The following is a 21,020-nucleotide window of genomic DNA, read 5'->3' as shown; positions in this document are numbered from 1 at the left end:
TTCTAAAAGTAGCACCAATCTGTTAGGCTATATAAGTTATAATCTTTATAGAAACATCCAGCGGTTCTCAGCAACACTTCATAGTTGCGCGGAATTCTAGTGCGTCCTCAGAAGAGGTCACCCACGAAATGCATCTTCGACATGCCTGTAATATACGAGACAAGAGTTTTCGAGTTGATCCGGAAGTGGAAATCCTTACCGACTTTTCAAGGATGAATCTTGAAAAATTGAAGGAAACACGGTCGCCTACCGCAGCCAATAGTATTGCCAGCCTTTGTCCTCACCCCTAACACTCGAAGTCACGATAATCGTCGTGAAGACCTATACCATGGGTTTGCCCATGAGCTGCGTGCAGGTACGGGTCCAGATCCGCCAACTTCGCGAAATGAAGCGAAGCATGACCTCTCCGGTCTCGATTATATACCAGCATGAAAGTTGGGCCTAGTGGTGGTGGCGTCCATGTCCTCGTCTCTCTCCAAACCCTCTGCTTCTTTATCCACTCTTGTTCAGAGAACCAATCCGCGATCCACCGTACGGGAATCACGTGGACGACCGAGATGCAGTTCATATCTGGTCTTTCCCCACCGTGAACCCAGAAGTCGTACCCGTGCCAAGTCGTTGATGGAACTTGACCACACCAGTTGGCTATCCCTTCCGAGATGCGCTCGAAACTGATATTAGTGGTTCCGAAAATCTCTCTCATCTTGTGTTGCCGCTCGCACTCGTGGTAGAAGAGTTCTGTCTGGATAGAAGCAAGTAGGTTGTAGTTAGGCCAAATTTTGTTAAACAACGGGTTCATAACCCTGCCTAGAGTGATCAGTTCCCACGAAAATCCCAGCTCGGCCCTGTTCTGGAATTTGTTCCATAGAGGCTCCTTGCCATCGAACTCTTGGTTGTGTCGTCGCCTGAGCCAGAAGTAATATGCGTGCGCAGTCTCATGAACAATGGTTACCGCGAACAAGAACCACATACGGTACCTTTGGGACGGCGTCGCATTCTCATCTCCACCGTAAAAGTAGTCCTGAAACTGCGCGTTCATGGCGATGCAAGGTTTATCGTGCTTATGGGCCTTCCAGCTCTCATCAATGAGCGGCCAATCGCGGTTGTGGAAATGGTGAGACCATTCAAACCCATGCCTAGAGTGTGCTGTGACCCCATACGCCGAACCATGTTTCGTGTTCCTGTATTTGCGTGGAACGAACATGAAGGTGATGACACGGGACAGACGTTGGAAAATTTCTTTGGTTTTCTTCTTACCTGCGCCTGAATGCTCAGTGTGTGCTGGCGCAACAAACACGCGAGTGTTTCCAGAGTCCTTGTCGTATTTCCGGTGGCCTTGGGTGATGTGGTGGAACCAAGGAAGAGTGCAGTCTTCAGTAATGAACCGGGACGCTAGCTGGAGCGCGGGTTCCATACGGTGATAGAAACTCTGGGTATGTTGTTCGTAGCCTTTCGCCCACCGGTCGGGCTTGAATATGGGGTGAATCGCATTAACCAGGTTGCTATCAGGAAGACCGGGGACTTCCATGCACCCATTCTTCGTTAGATCTGGCTCAAATTGTGCGCAGACTTGAGACATGAAATCAGAAGTCATGTTTGTGGTTGCTTGCAAGTTTCTCCTGGCAAGTGGTCGGGGTTCTGGAAGCTAGGAGTAGAGCAAATACAATGTGAACTAGAGAAGTATTGATATAGGTACGCTAGAGATTCAATATCGTAAGTGGCCAAAGTTCACTCTACTTACTCTCATGACAGTAGTCACGATAGGATAGTGATACTCAATTCATAAAATGCCAGTGACGTAGCCAATGGACAATGTGAACATGTCACGAACGAGCCTTCTGCACTTGTGGTTAGCAAAACGAGAGTACTCATCAGATAAGAGAGACTGTGGATGAATTAGAAGAACACCGGTGAATCCAGAGCACGGTGTTGGAAGAAGGGTTCCGTACATGCGATACAGCCGGTAGACTTTAATGCTGAAAAAGTGAACTGACCATATGGCAAGAGAGACGTGTGGAGAATGAAGAAGGAAACAGCTTTATAACGCTGTTGAGGGGTGTGACCTTGGGAATGCGTATCAGGTGGATAGTGAAGGCCAAGCACTGCCAACTCGTGAATGCGCTGTCATGAGGTGGCCATAAATCATTGCCGCTAAGAACTTCTTGTATTATAACATAGCTGTTAATATCGCGAAAGCGGAGAGCACAAACAGCTGTCGTTGAAGCGTATTCTTGTGCGCCTTCGTGTTCAAAACAAGCATTCCTTCCTCTCATAGAGAGTACAGCGAATATTATGACGCTTGCTGTTGTAGACGATGGATGTGTCGGCGACATTGAGGGCCTCCTTCACTCTTACAAAGGGCCGCCCAAGAAAGATTCACGGTTGTCGAAGTTGAGTGAGATGGTTGAGATTGCAAGAGTTGTGGTTTCCACGCCAGTGCTGGACTGACCAGATATGGAATAGTCCATTTCGTCATGTAGACTCCGTCAACTCCAAACCATGTTAGTACCTTTTTTGTCACTTGTGATAGAGTATAATAAGGATCTGACGCGCAATAGCGATTATTATCCTCTCAATATCCTCTTTACCTCTAGCGGGAGATTGATATATTAGATCTACCCTGGGTATGTTCAGTGGTATGTGATAACATGCTGTAGTATCTGTCGTCAATGCCCTCCAAAATGCGATTCCACAGTCATCCGCCTGGTAATCGCATACTCTTAGTACCCAATCTAAACGCTGAGACGGCATCTATGACCTTAAAAGGCCTATTTCGCTCTTTGAGAAAATTCCACGAGCATTTATTCATGACACTTTTTGCACCCATAATTCTATGCGACTCTCGACCTGTCTCTCCCTTCCCGCCCGGCACTCTTTCCCCCTCTTCTCAACTCACAACTTCGACAAAACATGCCTCCCACCATCTCCACTCCCCAACACAATCTCCTCGCTTCTCCAGTCCGGATTAAATGTAATCCTATTCAACGGATTCCTCCTATGTGCCATATCATACAGCTCCTCATATACCTTCCCATCAGACCTGCCCAACGCACTAGCAAGCAAGAAATCCGGGATTGACCACGCATCCACCAGCTTCACCGCATGAGGCCGCAACTCCGTCATCAAGGCCAATATCGCGTCCTGCAGTGCATATATTGACTCTGACGATACGGAATTTGTGAGGATGAAGGATGATGCGGATGTTTCTAGAGTGTGTAGGGCGTAGAGTCTGAAACATGTTCTTAAGACTTCGGGGGTTGGAGAAGAGAGAGTGGACGTGCTAGTTCGGAAGGAGTTGTGGAAGGTGGTGACGAGGATTTGCTCTGAGTATGCCCGGCTGAGAGAATGTAGTTGGATCATGAGTTTTGTCCAGGGCTTCTTGTCGATAACTCGGGCTTGGTAGGCTCGGTAGCTGAGGTCAGCGGTACGCCATTTGAATACACATACAATTGCGCAGTCGTCGGTTTCGGTGCCGTGGGCGACGTTCTGTGGGATGTGGTGACCGCGGTTTTTCAGGTAGAATTGGAAAAGCTCGTCTGTCGGGTCTTTTGGTGGGGCAGTTGGGTCTGCAACTGCGGATGTCATCTTTTTGATCAGGTAAGCCGCAACTTGCTGGGTGATCATCCAATTATCGCCTTCGACAGTTGGTTTAGAGAGATAACTGGAAGTCATCAGCAAGGATTGTAGGGAAGGGATGGAAGGACACTCACTCTGCGTTCATTCCTATTAGCCCGCTTCCACCTCCAAAACCATGGCCGCCCATAGCACGTCTACATGTCTCAATACCATCTGCGGTTAGCATTGTACACAAACTCTTCAACCCACTACTCGCACTATGAAGCTCTGCCAAAGGACCGAAATCGTCATTTTCAATCGCCTCCCGACTCTTGATATACATGCTGTACATCATCTCTCCAGTATAGTGCAGCGCGAACGCCGTTGCTAGTAGCGGTAGTATCCTTATTTGCACAGTTGGATAATCAAGAACCTTCATTTCATCATCTTGATCGCTCCTAGAATCTCGGTCTCGAAACTGCCGTCGGATAGAACAGTACCGAACAGCTACCGTAACTGCACGTGCCAGAATCAGACGGGCGTGCATGATGATCTGTCCACGAACGAAGGTCAGAGAACCGTAGACAACAGCCGGATGACCATGACGGTTCAGAGTGCACGTCTCTTCCGAGACCTCCACATATCTCGATAACATGGCCGACTTCGGGACTCGATAATGATCGAAGAGCATGTATCCATTATCCATGGAGGCGTAACCATACTTCGGCCCAATATCCCCAACAACAATCCCCTCGAACGGCTGATGCGTCTTCTGATCTCTAATCTGCACAATGAACGGCTGCGGCCCATGACTCTCATACTCATTCTCCTTCCCCTTCTTTGGTAGCAACAATTGTGCAACCACAATAGCATGTGTGGCTGTCCTGCCCAAGGATCCATTCCACCACTTACTCGCCGTCAAATACGGACTATGAATCTCAAACTCTTTCCTCTGCGGATCCCACTTCGCCACCGTCTCCAACCCTCTCACATTGCTCCCGTGGCCGAGCTCAGACTGCGCATAGCACCCGATGATATCGTAATTCAGGATCTTGGGCATCCAGTATTTCTTCTGTGCCTCGGATCCTTGTTCACGGACCGTGGTGGCGAACATGGTTAGATGAAGATGATACGGACTAACCTCATCTACTAGGTACTCAAACATTTTGTAGTCTTCAGATGTTGTCCAGCTGTATTTCCGCATGATCCTTTGAACTGCTTTTGCGCGCGCGAGGCCGAGATGATATCGTTCTGGTCGGGATAAGTTCATTTGATGGTCTTTCTTGAAGATCTTTTCCTTCTCGAGAACTCGCAAAATCCGTTCCTGTCTTTCAAGAAACCCATCGCGGGAGAGAAGGTGCTTGGCGAGCTCGTCGACGTTGATCGTTGAGGCATTTCGCTCAGCTTGAAGTGTGGCAGCACCATCATATTGCGGTTTAAGCTTGTCGGTGAAGTCTAGCATTCTGTGGACGAATAAAGCGAATGAAGATATTGATTAGATTGCACCAATCCCCAGTATATCAAACTCCAAACTCAACCCTCGGAGCTCTATATGGCTTCCTTACGCTCTAGCCTCGGCTCATACAATTATGTCTTTCTCAGTCGGACTTTCGTTCCCCGTCTTGGGAAACCCTTTCGGTGATTCTCGGCAATTCCACCCATCTTCACAGTGACTAGGGGAATGCCGGCCACTTCTCGCCTCGAAACGAGACGACAATTTACCAATTTGGGATGCATTTTCGTGAGGCGTTCATTTCAAAGGTCCGAACGAATCTAGAACTGGAGAGTTGCACAGTGGCTTTTCCTTACGGCCCTACCGGTTCTGTACATATTTTATTTTTGGAGAAAGGGCGCACCCTGCATAGGGACGGCGAATCGCATACTGAATTCTCGCGAGGGTGTGCACCGAGAGCCGATATTTTGTTGGTGGCTTTGCATCTCGTCCTTTGATTTCCAGGAAGGAACTGGTTTCGACGACTACCGAGTTGTTGGAAGGCGAAAAATGCTGTGTAACAGGTGTCAGCATGCCCTCCGATCGATCGATGATAGAATAGAGCACGAATGGCATAAAAGCAACTATGCTTGGCGTGCCGAATGGCATGGATGAGTTGAGAAAAGACGGTAGAAGGAAAGCAAGCATGATACTTGTACAGGATATCAAATGCCGGACCCGCGCTTTTATGCCATCCATCCTTGCAATCCATATGCATATGCCCAGACAAACCCAGATCGTTCATTTTCGTTCTTCTCCAAAACTCCAAACTGACCGACTTAACTTGACGCCTACTGGTTGGTCGAGGAAATCATTTCTCTGCATCGACGTCACTGTCCACTATTCCACAATATGCTCCGCCCAAGTCGCTAACCCTCCCTCCTCATTCAACAACCTCTCCATGTCATCCCCTGCAAGCTGAACTAAGACTTCATACGGGGCCTCGATTCCATCGAACACACCCCTTCTCCTTGGCATGATAATGATCCCCCCATCTTCTACCGAATGCGGCTTCCTAATGAATTCTGGGCTCCGCGTAGCAGCACCCGGAATGCACCACTCATGCTCCGCCCCAAAGTTCATCCACGAAGTAATAAACATATCAGAAGCAAATTTAAACCTCAGTGCCAGCTTGATCTCACTCAGATTCTCCTGCGCATTAAAGAATGCTAGATGTCGATTCACCCACTCATTATCGACGCCCGAAATCGACGCATTTACACACTCGACGGCAGGAATAATTGTCTTATCCGAGACTCTGCATATCTTCCAAAGTTAGTTTCTGCACTGTGTATCACTGGCTGCAGGTTCGGGGAAGGGTTCATGCAAGGTCGGATGGGGCGGAAGCGTAATGAGACTAATTGTGCGTAACCCACCGTACTTCGGCAACGAATTGCGATTTGGGCATCATAGCATTGGTGAATAACGCCATGTTGCCCATGAATTCCGCCGCCATTTTCGGAGACAGGCGACGCCGCAAATCAACGGCGATCCCGGCGGTCGTTAGGGAAGTCTTATCCATCCAGTGCGGTGCTCGTGCCCGCGTGACGTGGATCCAGACTAGGGAGGCTAGGACGTTGAACACAGTGAGCGGCGTCGGAGTATTGACTTTAGAGCGTAATGAATCGCGATAGGCGCGAATCCGTGCCGCGGGGACGACAAAGAGTCTTCCTGTGCACTTAGTGTTTTCGGGAAGCGTCTGGTCATACTCCCACTTTCCTGCAATATACAAAGGGACGGTGAGAATCGATTGGCCGGGTGACAATACGGGAGCTCGCTCGTCTACTTCAAACCTAGGGATGGAATGATCAATCATCTCTTGGTGGGCTGATCTAGTCAGTGACGATTGATGAAGAGAAAAGCAGACTTACACAGCATCTGCATGTTTCTTCGGAGGCGGACATTTTCTGCGAAGTGCTTGTAGAAAGTGTTCATGCCGGTGCCATCCGATACACTGTGGTGCAAATACATACTTAGGACCAGTCCCCCGGGAATGAAGAAAGCGTGGACGCCCAGGACAGGTGCCGAAAACTCCTTGAACGACAGTACCCCTTCAGCGATAGGCGACTCCATTCCCGGGTGGTCACGAAGGCTTCGCGGTGCATATGTTGTGCCCGGAAATGCACTAGGCGGCATACCTTCTTTCTTGAGTCGCTCGTAGGTATACTGCCTGTCCGCTAGAATCATGTCGAATGAAAACAAGCCAGAATCCTGCACATCGGAAACTTCTTTTGGGTACCTCAGGGTCAACCTTCCAGATTCGGGATCGACAGGACCAAGGGTACCTGCTAAGTAAGGGAGCTGTGCCACTGTAGCCTGAAATCCCTCTCTAAGAGTGTTGACGGCATCTTCAGCTTGAGACATGTCAGGAAACGGGAATATCAGAAGGTTTCGAATATAGGCGCGAACAGCAGACTGATCCATTAGGGAGAGATGCAGCGTACTGTACGCCATTCGAGAGATCATTGCGGCTGAAGTTGTGCGAATGCTCAAGCAAGTATTGAAGAGAAATAAGGAGTCGACAATGGCATGAAGAATGAAAATCGCAAGGGCGCGCAAGGCGTTAAGTAGCCCTACGACAATCAGTATTACCCTCATCCGTGGACTAGGCAAACAAACATCCATGGAAGCGTGATTCCTCGAATTCACATTCGCAACTCCACAGCCCCGGAAGCTTTTTGGGCATGGTGTAACAACACTGGCCGTAATTTTGCACGCTTTGACCACTCAAATAGCGTCTAGTATCCGAAAAGGTAACCCACACCCTTTGACCGGCGCCCTCCCGTGTTCCCCGCCGACAAGCTTTTTCTGTATCACATCACACCTGCATCTCAATGTGAGATGCCGTTTGCTTTCCGCTTTCCCCGACATGATCCTTGATGTATTTCGTTTCCTCAACGGCGTTCACTTCGCGGATGCGGGCCATCGTCGCAGCCGAGACTTGTGACCGTTCTGTGGTCTTCAGGGCTTAAAGAGGGAGCGCGTGGCCTGTTTTCCTTTTTTACTGAAGGGCTTCCCATTGGAGACAGGGCGGGAGTGACCGATAACTTACTACCCAGCTACAAATATTAGCAACACATCCACATCGCAGCTCAGACCTGAAACAAAGGGGGGCACTCACAGGGTGAGAATAATACAGGTCGCGACAAATCCTCGTACTAGTGAGGGCTGTCCTATTTAGGATATATTTGCTGCCTTTTCGAGTGTCAGCTTGCCATATTACGATCTTGATATAGGACTTGCGACCCAAGAATTGAGGCAATGGAAAGCGACGCCACGGTTGCTGCGCCACCCACGGTCTATCCCGAAGAGTCATACAGCGTCAAGCTTCGGCAGATAAGCACAACGGGCTGGGAAATTAATATCACTTTTCCTAGAGAAGCCATACAATGGAATGTTAGAAAGCCCGTTGTCCTGGTGTGTGGAAACGTAGGTCCAGACCGCATAGCTAGGGATGGAGCACACGACCGGAAAAGATGTAATGCCGCATGACTCTTGGGTCCAATCGCGATGCAGTGGGTAGAGCTGATGCGGTGGAGTGGTGGCCGGGTTGCAGGCAGTGGTGTAAAGGTTGGATTTTGTCACGGAAAATTTGAGGAAAGTCGAAAGACTTGTCGGGACTAAGGTTGCTTAAGCCACGCAGACAATACAAAGTGATACACAGCTAGTGAAAAGGACGTACATGGATGGCCGGCTGAAGACTCTATTGGAAGCTAGACTTGACCACGTCACATCGATCTCTATTGTGGAACCACGACTAAATCGATTGATCGCGATGTACCGGTCTCGATCGGAAAGGGCCGTCGAAGGTTCTGGACATGCGAGGAGCAGGAAGTAAATGAAAACGATGAGGGTTATTGGCAAAGCTCCTTTGATGATGAACATCCATTGCTTGGCCCTGGGGCCTTCGTGGTAATTCAGGTGGTCTATAGTTCTTGCCAGAAATCCCGAAACTGTTGAGGCTAGGGAATGGGCATTTTTGAAGGTTCCCAGCCTAAACAACCGCTCGCTCGGTTTGTACCAGAAGCTGAAACGTCATGATCCAGGTAACCGTGGTATTGGAATGCACAACTCACGAGAAGTGCAAGACGCAACATAGTACAACACCCGATTCGGGGGATGTCGAGTATGACTCTCGCTGCAAGCATGCCTGAAGCACCCTTTACTGCGGAGATACTCATAACAACAATTCCCAAAAGGACTTTGATAAAGGGGGAAAAAGTGGTTCGCGGAAATCTTCTTCATAAGCAGGTTCGCGGGGAAGAGAGGCCTAGTCGCCGCATAGTAAGTGACCGAGACGGCCTAGCTGAAGTTTGTCCCGTGCAGATGAAGACTTTCCTAAAGGGAGTATGGAGTCTCTTTCCATGAAATACGGACGTTTCCGATATTCGCTCGATCTAAGCTATGTTAACCTAGGGCTTGCCCAAAGCTTGAATACGTACCAAGATAGGCTAGGAAATAGACCATGCAGCAAGGGGAAAGCACACAGAGGTCAAAATTTTAGACAAGGGCTCGTTTCTCTACATCCGTCTAGTCCTTTTCCGTAATAAAGTTTTGGATATATTCGGTCCTCGAAGCTGTCGTACACCCCATAGACTTTCTTGGGTGTTAGGTCATTTCGAAATGACTGATGTAGACTTCTCCCTCTTGCTGCAATGATTTACCGGGAAGAAGAAGTGGCACTATCTTAAGGTGCCGGACAGGCAGGCGTGGAGGGACTCATGCAGAAGTTCCCTTCCTCATCGGCCTTTTCTCCCTACCATTTTGCCGACACAGGCGGACATTAGCACAGCTGAGATTACTATCTTCACTGCTTAGCGAAGCCAAAGGTAAGCTGTTGGATCAGCCATAGAGAGGTCACCGTGGATATACTATTGATGTTCCACTAGCGAAACCGCTGCCGAAGCTGCACAAGCGCCGATAGATATGCGGGGTCCCTGAAGGATCGACGCTCAAATGTACCGATATTCACCGACACGGGAATACGACACCCCACACAACGACTCTCTGTTGCCACTTGCCTAAGTACGAAATGCATGGAAAGAAGCAAATTTCGGGTACAGATAGCGGAGATGAAAAGATACCGAACTTGATTCTCGTATGATTTTTGCGCAAATTCGATATGGAAGACCGCACCTCTATGGTGCCAAAGCATGCAGGGTATAATATACTTCCCAACACGGTACAGATTCTGTTTAAATTGCAACCTTGAATTGAGGCATAACAGATTAGTTAATGTCTACTAGCCTCTATTTAGTAGACTACTCCGGTTCGCCGGTCGGAAGCCTGCAAGAATAGCTATTCACGATGCCCGATCAAACGCCCAAAGAACCCACCTCGAGCTCCTTTCTGATGTTCTTGCTCTGCGCGAAACCATTCTAAATTCCTTGGGCCCGGGAACCATCGAGGCGCTAGAGCGACGGGATGAAGTGTATCTGGCTATAATTGCAGCGGGGGGGTATGAGTACACAGTTGCAATGCTGGCAACGCTGGCTTTGGGCGCGGCAACAGTGCCAATCGCTCCAGCGCTGCCGGTGGAAGAGGCCGCATATTTCATTGAGAAGTCAAGGGCAGCTCTGGTACTTGTCAGTTCCGTGAACCTGGAGAAATGCTGCAAACTGGAGAAGCGAATATCCTCAATCACTAATGAGCACTTCAGAGGCGTGCCGATCGGACCATGCACGTTCACGCCTACGCTATGCGCGACTGACATTATCATCTCGTCGGACCGCGCGTTTGAAGAAAATGCCCCCAGTGTAGTAATCTTCACTTCCGGCACAACAGGTCCTCCCAAGGGCGCTGTCATGCGGAGGGCATTTGTGTTCGACAGTGCGATGTCAGTGGCAGACCACTACCGGCTTACCGAGGACGATGTCATGCTCCATGTCCTCCCTGTTCATCATGCAACAGGCGTGGGTATCAACTTCTTCCCATTTCTCATATCAGGGAGTCGTATTGAGTTCCGGAGCGGAGGCTTTGATGAAGTGTGGATGTGGGATAGGTGGAAGGAGGGCGCCGTTAACCCCCGTAGACACCTGACTTTCTTCTCCGGTGTGCCCACCATATACATGCGAATGAGGCGCCACTACCAGCGAACTTTATCCAAGCTCCCTTCTGAGGAACTAGCAAAGTATATCGCTGGAGCAAGACAATTCCGGGCATGCCTTTGTGGGACGTCTGCCCTGCCTCAGCCACTCAACGAGTTCTGGACCATCCTTATGCAGAAGAGGATCGTCCAAAGATATGGAGCCACGGAATTTGGTGCAGTATTCAAGGTTCATTTAGACGACAAAGGAACCCCGGATGGCTCAGTTGGCGAGCTTGTGAGCGGAGTCGACCTGAAGCTGTCAAACGGCGACGAGGGCGAGGTTCTTGTGAAGAGTCCAGTAAGCGCACATACAAATCTTAAGCCTAAAACTCCTGAAATACAGCTTTCTAAATACTGCTAGCACATGTTCTCCAAATACCTGTATGACCCTGAGGCCACTGCAAGAGCTCACGACTCCGAGGGCTACTTTCGAACGGGCGACATTGCACGAAGGGAAGGGAAGTACTATTGGATTATCGGCCGAGCGTCACTTGACATAATAAAGTCAGGGGGATACAAGATCTCGGCTCTGGACATTGAGAGGGAACTGTTGGCTTTGCCTTATATTGCGGAAGCCATGGTGGTAGGAGTACCGGATGAGGAATTCGGACAACGGGTGGCCGCCTTGGTCTCGCTACAGGAAGAGGAGCTAACAGATGTGTTCTCGGAGGCGTACGGGGATAGGGAGTTCATTCTCACTATTGAAGATGTCCGGCGGGACATGCGTAATAGGCTTGCTGGGTATAAGCTCCCTACGTTGCTCCGCATTGTGGACGGGGAACTGCCGAAGACGATCACCGGGAAGGTGCAAAAGAAAATCCTCGGGTCACAGTATTTCCCCATAGATTACCAGGCATACCCAGAAGTCCAGCAGTGGATGAAGACGCGAACATTGGCCAAGCTGTAGAATTATATCCAGTAGACAAGTTTGTTCAGAAGCACTACACTAAGCTATGGCTGTGATGGTGGGTATCAACTGAGATTCCTTCAGCCAACCGTTCTGTAAGACATGTATACAGGCTTTGGGGGTTGAGATGAAGACTTGGCAGCCTGGTCCCCGTCTTGCGTAGCCGAGGCTAAGTCTATTCCGGGCTAGCGTTAATCTCCAGTGGCTGGTGGCTAACTTAACTATCATCAACATATATCCATGGATGTGACAGAGAAGGGAACACCCTCCTCATTAAGGCAAGACGGTGCCCCTGTACTGTTTCCTCGAAGCCTTTGACACTAATGACTCAGGGTCGTTCCTCCTCAGGCCATGTGGCACGATTGAGGGAATCATCAGGGTCGGGAGCAGACATATCAGTCTCCCATCATGAGACATTCTTATGGGAACTCGACAGGGTATCGATGCATGGCCGGCAATGACTTTGGGGGGGCGGCAGATGTGTGCGCGCTGGTCCTCTCCAGCTCTATCTGATGTCATCCATCTCCATCTTTGGCGATACGGAAGGTGCCGGACTTTCGCCCTTCTTATCTCCACCTCTACTGGATGCTGCATTTCAAATTATCCCACACCCCACAAATCGAAGACTCTCTCACTAGATCGCCTCAACTTAGGCTTCAAGCCCAAACAATCCAGGATTGAACAGGATTTTTCCTCATCATGTCTATGTCCGAGTGCTGCAAGACTGGCTTTAGCTGGGGCGGCAAGCCAGTCGGTACCGAAACTACTCTTGCCAAGAACAATGTCTCCGTGAACGGCACTCCCAAGTCCGTTGCCGTTCTCATCGTTCACGACATCTTTGGGTGGACGTTTGAGAACTTGCGACTGCTCGCCGGCCACTTCGCAAAGGAAGTGTATGCTACCGTGTACAGGGCTTCCAACGGGCCGTACTACGGTCCGTACAAAGTGAACCGTAACGGTCACGTGTTCAGTACGAACGTACCGCGTTCGTGAGCCGTACTGCACGTTTAATGATGCCCTAGGTACGGTACGTAGTACAGATCGTATTATCCTTTTGGGAAGTTTGTATAGGGGTTCTGGAGGGGTAGGAGGGCTTCTAGAGCTCTAATGGGCCAAAAGTTTTGCAAGGACGCTTAAATCTTTTTTTAAGGGGTTTAATCTATCTATCTGCAGTCTGTTGTCTTAAAAATGCCTAGTACAGACTATTTTCTATTGTAGAGTTATCTATCCACGCCTCTTGCCGCCTTACAGGCCTTATCTAGTTAATTAGATGTGAGAGGTATTGAGCAGGAAACACAGGTCACAGAGAGGGAATGCAGGATAGGGGGGGTGTAACGAGAGTAAACCTTAGGGTCGGAGGCAGAGGTACGGAGGCCGAGGAGCCTATATACCCCGTGCCAAGCCCAGGGTACTCAGGGGTTGGATAGCTGTAACATAACTGTGACATTAGATCCCTCTGTTTTTAGTCTTGTTAATTACAGGAGTTAAAAGCCCTCTACACAGCGTCTCTATAACGCTCCTAGAGGAGCAGGACCTATCTGCTTTTGTTACTAGGGAGAACTAGTTATTCTATAGTTAATTAGGCCTTAATCTTGCGTCTCTAGAGACCTATAGTCTTAGCTGTTTTAACTAGAGTACAGCGTACTTTAATTAAATTGTACTACTTGTACAGATTACGTGAGCCGTAACAGTTACGATACGTACACCTACCTCTCCTCCTCCCTGTCGTACGAACGTACACAAAATCTCACACGTACAGGCCTCAAAATCGCCCAATCGTACAGTACTACGCCTCGTTGGAAGCCCTGACCGTGTACCTACCTGACTTGTGAGTACGCCACTAGCGCCTCGCTTCAGAACAATCCCTTAACATCCTTAGCTTTGATGACGAAGTCGTCGGCACCGATGTGTTCAACAACTCCGAGAAGCGCGCAGAATTTGATCTCATGGGCTTTACTAATCGTCACGGCAAGGACGTCCGTTTCCCAGAGATCAAGGCCAGCGCCAAAGCTCTAAAGTCGCGGTATCCCACAGTCGCAGCGATTGGCTATTGCTACGGCGGTTAGGCCTGATTCCGGCTGGCTGCAGACCCTTCACTTGTTGATGCTGTTTCTGTAGCTCGTCCTAGTTTGCTGGAAAACAACGAGATTGGTGGACTCAAGGTCCCCGTTCAAATCCTGTCCCCTGAGACGGACCCTGCTTACATTTCAGAGCTCAAGGAGTACCCCAAGAAAGTCATTCCTACGCTGGGAATTCTATATGAGTACGTGTACTTCCCTGGTTTTGCGCATGGGTTTGCAACGAGAGGTGCCCAGAATGATACGAAGCAGAAGAATGGACTGGAAAGGGCGAAGAAGAGTGCCGTGAACTTCTTCAATGAGTTTATGCACTGAGGCTAGTGTCATGTTGCAGATAGAACGACTGCATCAACAGCAGGAGTGGAAATGCTCCCTATTGCAGATCCGGACTGAGTTAAGAGAGTCACTAGGATCTCTGCTTTGTTCCGCAATAACACGTGGTGTTCTACTTCGGCCACAACCTATCCATGGTTCAAACTTATTAGCCTTCTACACCTACAACTATGAGCCCATTCTTAACCGATGCCTCAACAACTCATGTTTCCCCACCTTGGTTATTAGTCCGCGCTAACCTTTCCTGGGAGCGATAAGCGAATCCTCAATGCACGTTTCAACCGCTGTAGTCGTTGCAGGCACCCACCATCTCTAAGAACCTGCTATTTTGTATTCTCGACCTCCTCTGTCGAGATAAAAGTGGAATATGGCCTCCTGTCCCACTGGCCTCACTCTTCCCCACGAAAGCGTGGAGGTTCCAGACTTCTCTGCAACACCAATGCCGTCTGCGGATTCCTCGCGAGCGATGGTCACACCCATTACGTCTTCTAAAACCCCAGCCATCCTTCCTGATACGAAGCGCCATCCGTCCCGAAAGCCTCTGGCTAACGAAAAGCCTGCTTTGGGTCCCTTTGTGGTGACCCCAGGGTCAAACACGTCGTCCCCACTTGGTAGACTTGCCATAGAATTAAGATTGACTATCTTCGAAATGGTATCTCAAGACGGAGTGGTCTCAGATCTATTCCATGCGGCCTTGGTTTGCCGTGATTGGTACAAAATTTGCATCCCCATCCTCTGGACCAACATCCCCGTCACGAATGAGAACATAGAGCCCGTGAGCCGTTCACTAAACACCGTCAGCCAGGAAAGGTGTAATAGCATCCGGAATCTATCAATTCGTCTCAGCCCCGTACATAAAAAATACTGCGATCCATCTTCAACATACACGCTGTTGGGGTTATCTCCCATACAAGTGTCACCAATAGAACAATCTTGGACAGAAATCAAGAATCTCATCCCCGAATATGAATTAAATATTCACGATGGGAACAGGCGCTATGATGATTACACATGCCATCTTATCATCGCGAGGCTCTTAGACGTAATTCGCAGGAGACTACATCGTCTCCAAATATTTTCCTTACGTAGCGCCGAGCCTTCCCATAATGTATTCGAGCAATGGCAAACCGGTAGCTTGGCACATGTGCATATCCCCCAGAGTTTCCTTCGGTTCCTCTTGCGAGCACTGCCACCATCTTGCATCAGCCTCGAGTTAGATGATGGCCGTCCGTTAAGCTTTTTACGAGGCCAACACTTGTGCAGCACGCTGAGGGAGGTCATTCCGCGCTTATACCACTTACGTTTGCGCGTTGGGCAGTACTGTCCGTGTCTTTTTGATCCTGAGTTCTCCGTGCCGGAAAAAAATACGAATCGCCAATACCATATACCATTCAGTAACATTAGAAGTCTCTCCATTTCATTCCTGGTTGCTATAGCTCGCTTTATGGGACCAGCAGGCGAGAAGCTCTGCGCACAGTACCCGCGACCTTCACTTCTGCCCCTAGCTTTGCCCGAACTCCATGCTCACCTCTGGGATGCTAACAGACTGGCACTGATTTATCAAAATCGGCTCGCAGCCCATCTCAGGGCTGTATATGAGGGAGGATTCTTTCCTAACATTGAAGAACTTTCCTTAGTACACAGGGTTCACGGAACTCTCCGCCCACGAGGAGAGCCCTTTCATTTCAGTCACGTCGATGTACTTGGAAAATGTGTGCGAATCTTTCCAGCGGTTCGACTCCACTATCAGAAAGAGGGTGCTCCTAGAAATGACTGGATCCCCGACTGGATCGATGCATTTAAACTTCAATCCCTTCACTATTCTAACAACAAGAAATACATTGCAAATGAATGCGAGATCTTGTGCGCGCTCGACAAAACTTGGAGGACAAGCTCCAACGGCATTCGCTTCCCAGCATTGGCCATAAAATCGAAGGATATGAACACGAGCGGATTGAAAGGACTTCATCCAATGTTTGCGATGGAGGACGAGACATCTGTCCTTCAGAGGCTACTAGATTTCTATCAAAGAAGTTGTGCTGATGACCCGCGCGTTCGGGAAGCAGTCCAAGAGGTTGAGGACCAAATCAAACTAGTCATGGGAATGAACATAGCCACACAGGATTACGATGGATTAGTAGAGGATGAGCGTGAAATGCATACATTCTAGTCGCACCTACCGTGAATCACTAGCTAGACATAATACGCTAAACCTCTCGCCGGAATTAAGGAGATGAACAAATATTTATTACCAGTCGTGGAACATGACCGGGAGGTAATTTATGACTGAAATTCTTATCTTATTAACGACGCGCATAATTGTAGCAAGATATTTAACAGATAACAACTGCTTCTAGTCATGGTCCATGTTATATGATAGCATGCTGTGCTCTGAGACTACTTCTCCCCTTTCACTTGCTAAATAACGCTAAACAATCTAGATGTGTTAAGTAAATCGCACCTCGTACAGCTGACCTTCCACTCTCACCCCATCACAACTTTCTCCACCCAAAATCTCCTCATCAGCCAAACACAACCTCTCGCCAAAAATATAGTAGAGCCAAACGCAAATTTTCACGGCTTCATAAACCTAGCCGTCAAATTGAAACTGAACAGCTTTGAAGGGCTCTATCGTACTAGTAGCAAAATCGATTTCGTAAATGCTTTACTAGTGTTTAAGGAGTGAAATGACTTGTCCACACCGCTGCTGTGGACGAATATACCTGTCAATAATGTCACTTTCTTTCAGCTTTTACGATCGCGCACACTTATGCGAGAGTCCTTATGCGAGAGTCCTTATGCGAGAGTCTATAGTTTCTTCAGTTTGCAAATTGACAATTCAAAATTCCGCACCGAAACGCATCGAATGGATGGCTCGAGAAATTACCAGAGGATCCCCATGAGCAAGACACGTGGCCGGATTATCTCATCACGCCAGAATCAATATTGGATCTGCGAAGCTGTAGTTGGTAGCCAAACCTCAATGGTTTCAATACTTAGTTATGTCAATCAACATATGGCGGTCCTCATCAAGCAGGAAACTTTCATCAGGGGAAACCTTCGTGGTGCACTCAGTGTTATTAGGGATACCAGTAGAATTCTCGACGACTCTGTAAGAGCACTACCACTGTCTTGCGATAATTTAGAACTAGAAACTTCAGAACTTAACGATGGAAGGAAGCAAGACCCCTTGCAATTTTTGTGAAGCCTTTACATCTATCACCTCATAATTGCATTATTAACGTCAGAGTGTTCGAAGCCTCATCCCCTATATCTAAACTAATCTACAGTGATTAAAGGGTCGGATAACTTCTAACCGCATCCATTTTCTTTCGCCCTGAAGCATGTGGATTCACACGAATCACATGGCATCTGACTTGGTCAACTTCGACGTACCACATATTACGGTACGTGGGTTAGCTAAGGTTACAAAAAATGTCGCTAGAGGACTTTGTAGGCTCTACGATGGAAATCAATTCTTAAGACCGCAGAGCCTAGTCTTTGTTAGATTACCAATCATCTGGAATCTCATCTCACTCATGGGGAAAATTGTCAATTCAGAATTCGGCACGGATGGCTGTGAAGACGTATGTGGACTCTTCACGCCTATAAGAGAAGTGAATGGAGGATCGAACATGCTATTTCATAACTCGGAACATTATTGAAACAGGCTTACTATGTAACCTTTGGATGGAATCAGGTATCAAGATGCAAAATCCTCCCACAAAATACCCTAGTCAATTCCCAAGTTAGGTGGAAAGATGTGGCATTTTCGGTTTCTGACTGGATGTAGAAGTATGGTTGTGGGGGTCACCTGCTAGATTTAGTTGAGCACATCTACAAACTCCCTTAGAAGAATCTCAGTATGATCTTCAGATATAAAAAGAAGTCTCCGTGATGAAAGGTGAAGATGGCAAAATAGTATGGAACGAGTAAGCTTTGCTTGGACAATGTTTGGGATTATGCGGATCTTCCCAGCCCCGCAATTTGGAACCTCCACCACGACCTCGTTTACCTCGCCAGCCACCACCCATCCCCGCAAATCCGGCTCCCAGAATTCGCTATCTCTGGAATGTCTTCGCACAATTTATATCATTTACACCGAGATCCTTCAAATCAACCGTCGTGATGGGAACCAAGGAGCAGCGTGCACGTCGGACGGTGAAGGCTTGCGTCATCTGCCACAAGAAAAAGGTACGGTGTGACATCGACGAGGTATCTGGAGATGTATGCACGCCGTGCACAAGAGATGGATACGATTGCATACCTCGAGAGCGAAAACGGAAACGGTTTACCTTCAGTCCATCACCTCCAGCACGCCGACGGGTTGACAGCCAGGCCAGTACGAACGGAAGTCTATCTGAAGCTAGCCAAGTTACGTGTTCAGCTGGCCTTTCAAAGCCTCACGACGGCAACGTGAAATCAGGGAATGAACTTGGACGAAAGCTCTCTGATGCAACGAGTCTCCAACACCCTTCCCACGTCCTAGACCAACATCCAGACCTAGCTTATCCGACACCTCATAACAGTGTTCGTTCCAGTATGACGGAATCCACCTTTCCCTCTTCGACATCGCACACGTCGACTAATGTGAGCTACCTCGGCCGACTTGAGTACCTTCGCAACGATGTTCCCGTGAATGACGATGCAGGTCTTCCTAACAAGGTTCCCCATCGACTATCTGATACCGATCTCGAAATCTTACAAGTGCAAAGAGTGTCCGAACTCCCGCCTAGGTCGGTCCGCGAATCGCTTATGGACGCTTTCTGGACACGATGTTATCCATGGACACCGGTTGTGGAGAGGAGCTGGATAGACGATCGAATTCCCAATCAAGTATCTCTTTTGCTGCAGCATGCTATTTTCCTAGCTGGAAGCAGGGTATCTGCACCGTTACCGAATTACCCACCGGAAGACTTCTACAAGAGAGCTCGGGTCTTGTTCTGGATGGGTGCCGAAGAGAATCCTATCATAACTATTGCCGCAGCCTGTCTACTACATTGGTGGAATCCGGAAGGCCCGGAGCAGGTCTCGCTAGACACGAGCAGCTTCTGGCTCCGAATATGTATTGGCCTAGCATATCAGGTTGGGTTACATAGGGAACCGAATGGGAAACCGGATGCAGGGCTTAGAAAACGAATATGGTGGTCTTTGGTAGTGCGAGACTGTTTAATCAACGCCGGACATGGAAGACCAAGAGCAATCGATTTGAAGCTAGCTGATGTCTCGCCCATTTCTGTCTTGGATTTCGAGGGTATGCTTGACCCGGCGAACTTGTTCTCGACGTATGTCGGAATTTCATGCATACTAGGTAAGTTTTACGTTCGTGGTATATAAATATGAGCCCATGTTTTTTTTACCTTGTTTACTGCCATGATCCTGATGGGTTTTAGGTGATCTCACACAAAGCTACCTCCGCAAACACGGGCTCCAAGAGCACAAAAAATCACTCGAAGACAGAGTCTTCCGATGGCTCAAAACACTCCCCAATAATCTACAACTGTGTCGACCTGTAGACGGCCGACCGCTCAAGCAGTACAGCTTTGAGGCCCGGCAACTGCATGTACAGTATTTCACCGTACTAATAATCCTCAATCGACCATCCGAGCCCAAAAACGTTCCATCCACAGAATCGTTACTCGCTTCTTCCTTTGTTGCTGGCATCTACGAGGATTTCATGGCTCGCGATGAACTGCGCTACCTGGGGCCTATTTTCACTTTCTATTGCCTCACGGCTGGCATGGCGCAGCTCTCATGCTATCGATACTCCGGCCTCGTCGACATTGCCGAAGAAAACCTTGTTATCATGGGTCGAGCATTGGAGGAATTGGGTAAGCGATGGCCGAGCGCAGTAGGAAGCCTGAAACACCTAATGGATGTCCGCGAGAAAGTGACCCAACGACCTCTTCTCGGTCACTTCCCAGATGTTAATCTTCCCAACACCACACTCCAATTCTTCTCAGACTTTGGGCCAGACCTTTGCCGTATGTGGGGTCCGATTCACCAGCGACTTCCCCAGACTTCCTCCATTGCCCCGAGAGAATTGGAAACGGCAGGCATACTGCAAGGATTAAGGGCACCGGCGGCTCAGCCACTTGATCTAGATTTGAGCTCGAATTCAACAGCCCAGCACCAGATGCTAGGCAATCAGGTAGTTGCTGGTGGAGGAAGTCTGGAGCCTACTTTACTTCAACCTCAGGAATGGTTCGGCCCATATGGTGGCATTGGGAACTGGCTGATGGTAGACTGGGACCAGGGCTTTGGTTGGTCATGAATTTGCATGCAGCCAACTGCATCAGCATTCTGATGAATATCCTAGCACAAAGGCACCTAGAATCATCACCACGCGCGCATCTCCATCGCCATCCATCTCCTTGGTCCGTTCCTGGTGCCTCCTGTAGTATTAGGGATGTGTAGTGTGCGTGGTCGGTGCAGTGGGTAGGCCTCTAAAAACCCTTGTTTGCTTGTTTTTAACCAAAGCACAGAGCAAAGTAATATTAATCAGCGGGATGTCGCCCATTCATTGGTGAAAGTATTCGGCAATAGCCTTTGCTTGACCCTGCCCCG

The 21,020-nt window shown here is 48.8% G+C and overlaps 8 protein-coding genes across 8 annotated transcripts; 4 read left to right on the top strand and 4 right to left on the bottom strand.

Annotated features, from left to right (window-relative positions):
- Positions 1–286: 286 nt before the first annotated feature.
- On the bottom strand, positions 287–1,528 carry BDR25DRAFT_222926 (uncharacterized protein; the record flags this gene model as incomplete). The annotated part of the gene is made up of 1 exon (XM_033685082.1): positions 287–1,528. One exon carries the CDS (start codon positions 1,526–1,528, stop codon positions 287–289), a length of 1,242 nt encoding a protein of 413 aa, XP_033548557.1.
- A 1,054-nt stretch (positions 1,529–2,582) lies between these two features.
- BDR25DRAFT_260244 (acyl-CoA oxidase) lies at positions 2,583–5,017 on the bottom strand (the record flags this gene model as incomplete). The annotated part of the gene is made up of 2 exons (XM_033686635.1): positions 2,583–3,661; positions 3,711–5,017. 2 exons carry the CDS (start codon positions 5,015–5,017, stop codon positions 2,893–2,895), a joined length of 2,076 nt encoding a protein of 691 aa, XP_033548556.1. The 3' UTR covers positions 2,583–2,892.
- A 567-nt stretch (positions 5,018–5,584) lies between these two features.
- BDR25DRAFT_303166 (trichothecene 3-O-acetyltransferas-like protein) lies at positions 5,585–7,580 on the bottom strand. The gene is made up of 3 exons (XM_033689952.1): positions 6,919–7,580; positions 6,424–6,874; positions 5,585–6,305 (listed from the first exon to the last, which is right to left on the bottom strand). Exons 1-3 carry the CDS (start codon positions 7,511–7,513, stop codon positions 5,888–5,890), a joined length of 1,464 nt encoding a protein of 487 aa, XP_033548555.1. The 5' UTR covers positions 7,514–7,580; the 3' UTR covers positions 5,585–5,887.
- Positions 7,581–8,809: 1,229 nt separating this feature from the next.
- On the bottom strand, positions 8,810–9,076 carry BDR25DRAFT_191953 (uncharacterized protein; the record flags this gene model as incomplete). Its single annotated transcript, XM_033684291.1, has 1 exon — positions 8,810–9,076. A coding segment is annotated over one exon (267 nt), but the record flags the coding sequence as incomplete, so codon positions are not given.
- A 1,093-nt stretch (positions 9,077–10,169) lies between these two features.
- Positions 10,170–12,042, top strand: BDR25DRAFT_367481 (fatty-acyl-CoA synthase; the record flags this gene model as incomplete). The annotated part of the gene is made up of 3 exons (XM_033697005.1): positions 10,170–10,229; positions 10,294–11,433; positions 11,497–12,042. 3 exons carry the CDS (start codon positions 10,170–10,172, stop codon positions 12,040–12,042), a joined length of 1,746 nt encoding a protein of 581 aa, XP_033548553.1.
- Positions 12,043–12,670: 628 nt separating this feature from the next.
- Positions 12,671–14,435, top strand: BDR25DRAFT_367477 (uncharacterized protein; the record flags this gene model as incomplete). Its single annotated transcript, XM_033697004.1, has 4 exons — positions 12,671–12,976; positions 13,846–13,870; positions 13,922–14,065; positions 14,171–14,435. Exons 1-4 carry the CDS (start codon positions 12,742–12,744, stop codon positions 14,433–14,435), a joined length of 669 nt encoding a protein of 222 aa, XP_033548552.1. The 5' UTR covers positions 12,671–12,741.
- A 457-nt stretch (positions 14,436–14,892) lies between these two features.
- Positions 14,893–16,686, top strand: BDR25DRAFT_367473 (uncharacterized protein; the record flags this gene model as incomplete). The annotated part of the gene is made up of 1 exon (XM_033697003.1): positions 14,893–16,686. The coding sequence occupies one exon, from the start codon at positions 14,893–14,895 to the stop codon at positions 16,621–16,623; it is 1,731 nt and encodes a 576-aa protein (XP_033548551.1). The 3' UTR covers positions 16,624–16,686.
- Positions 16,687–18,498: 1,812 nt separating this feature from the next.
- On the top strand, positions 18,499–20,727 carry BDR25DRAFT_333778 (uncharacterized protein; the record flags this gene model as incomplete). Its single annotated transcript, XM_033692871.1, has 2 exons — positions 18,499–19,764; positions 19,847–20,727. The coding sequence occupies exons 1-2, from the start codon at positions 18,582–18,584 to the stop codon at positions 20,725–20,727; spliced, it is 2,064 nt and encodes a 687-aa protein (XP_033548550.1). The 5' UTR covers positions 18,499–18,581.
- Positions 20,728–21,020: the final 293 nt, after the last annotated feature.

Source organism: Lindgomyces ingoldianus (genome assembly GCF_010093535.1).
Source record: "Lindgomyces ingoldianus strain ATCC 200398 unplaced genomic scaffold BDR25scaffold_13, whole genome shotgun sequence".
Lineage (NCBI taxonomy): Eukaryota > Fungi > Ascomycota > Dothideomycetes > Pleosporales > Lindgomycetaceae > Lindgomyces > Lindgomyces ingoldianus.
Note: the sequence above shows the minus strand (reverse complement) of the source record. Positions and strands in the feature narration are given on the sequence as shown.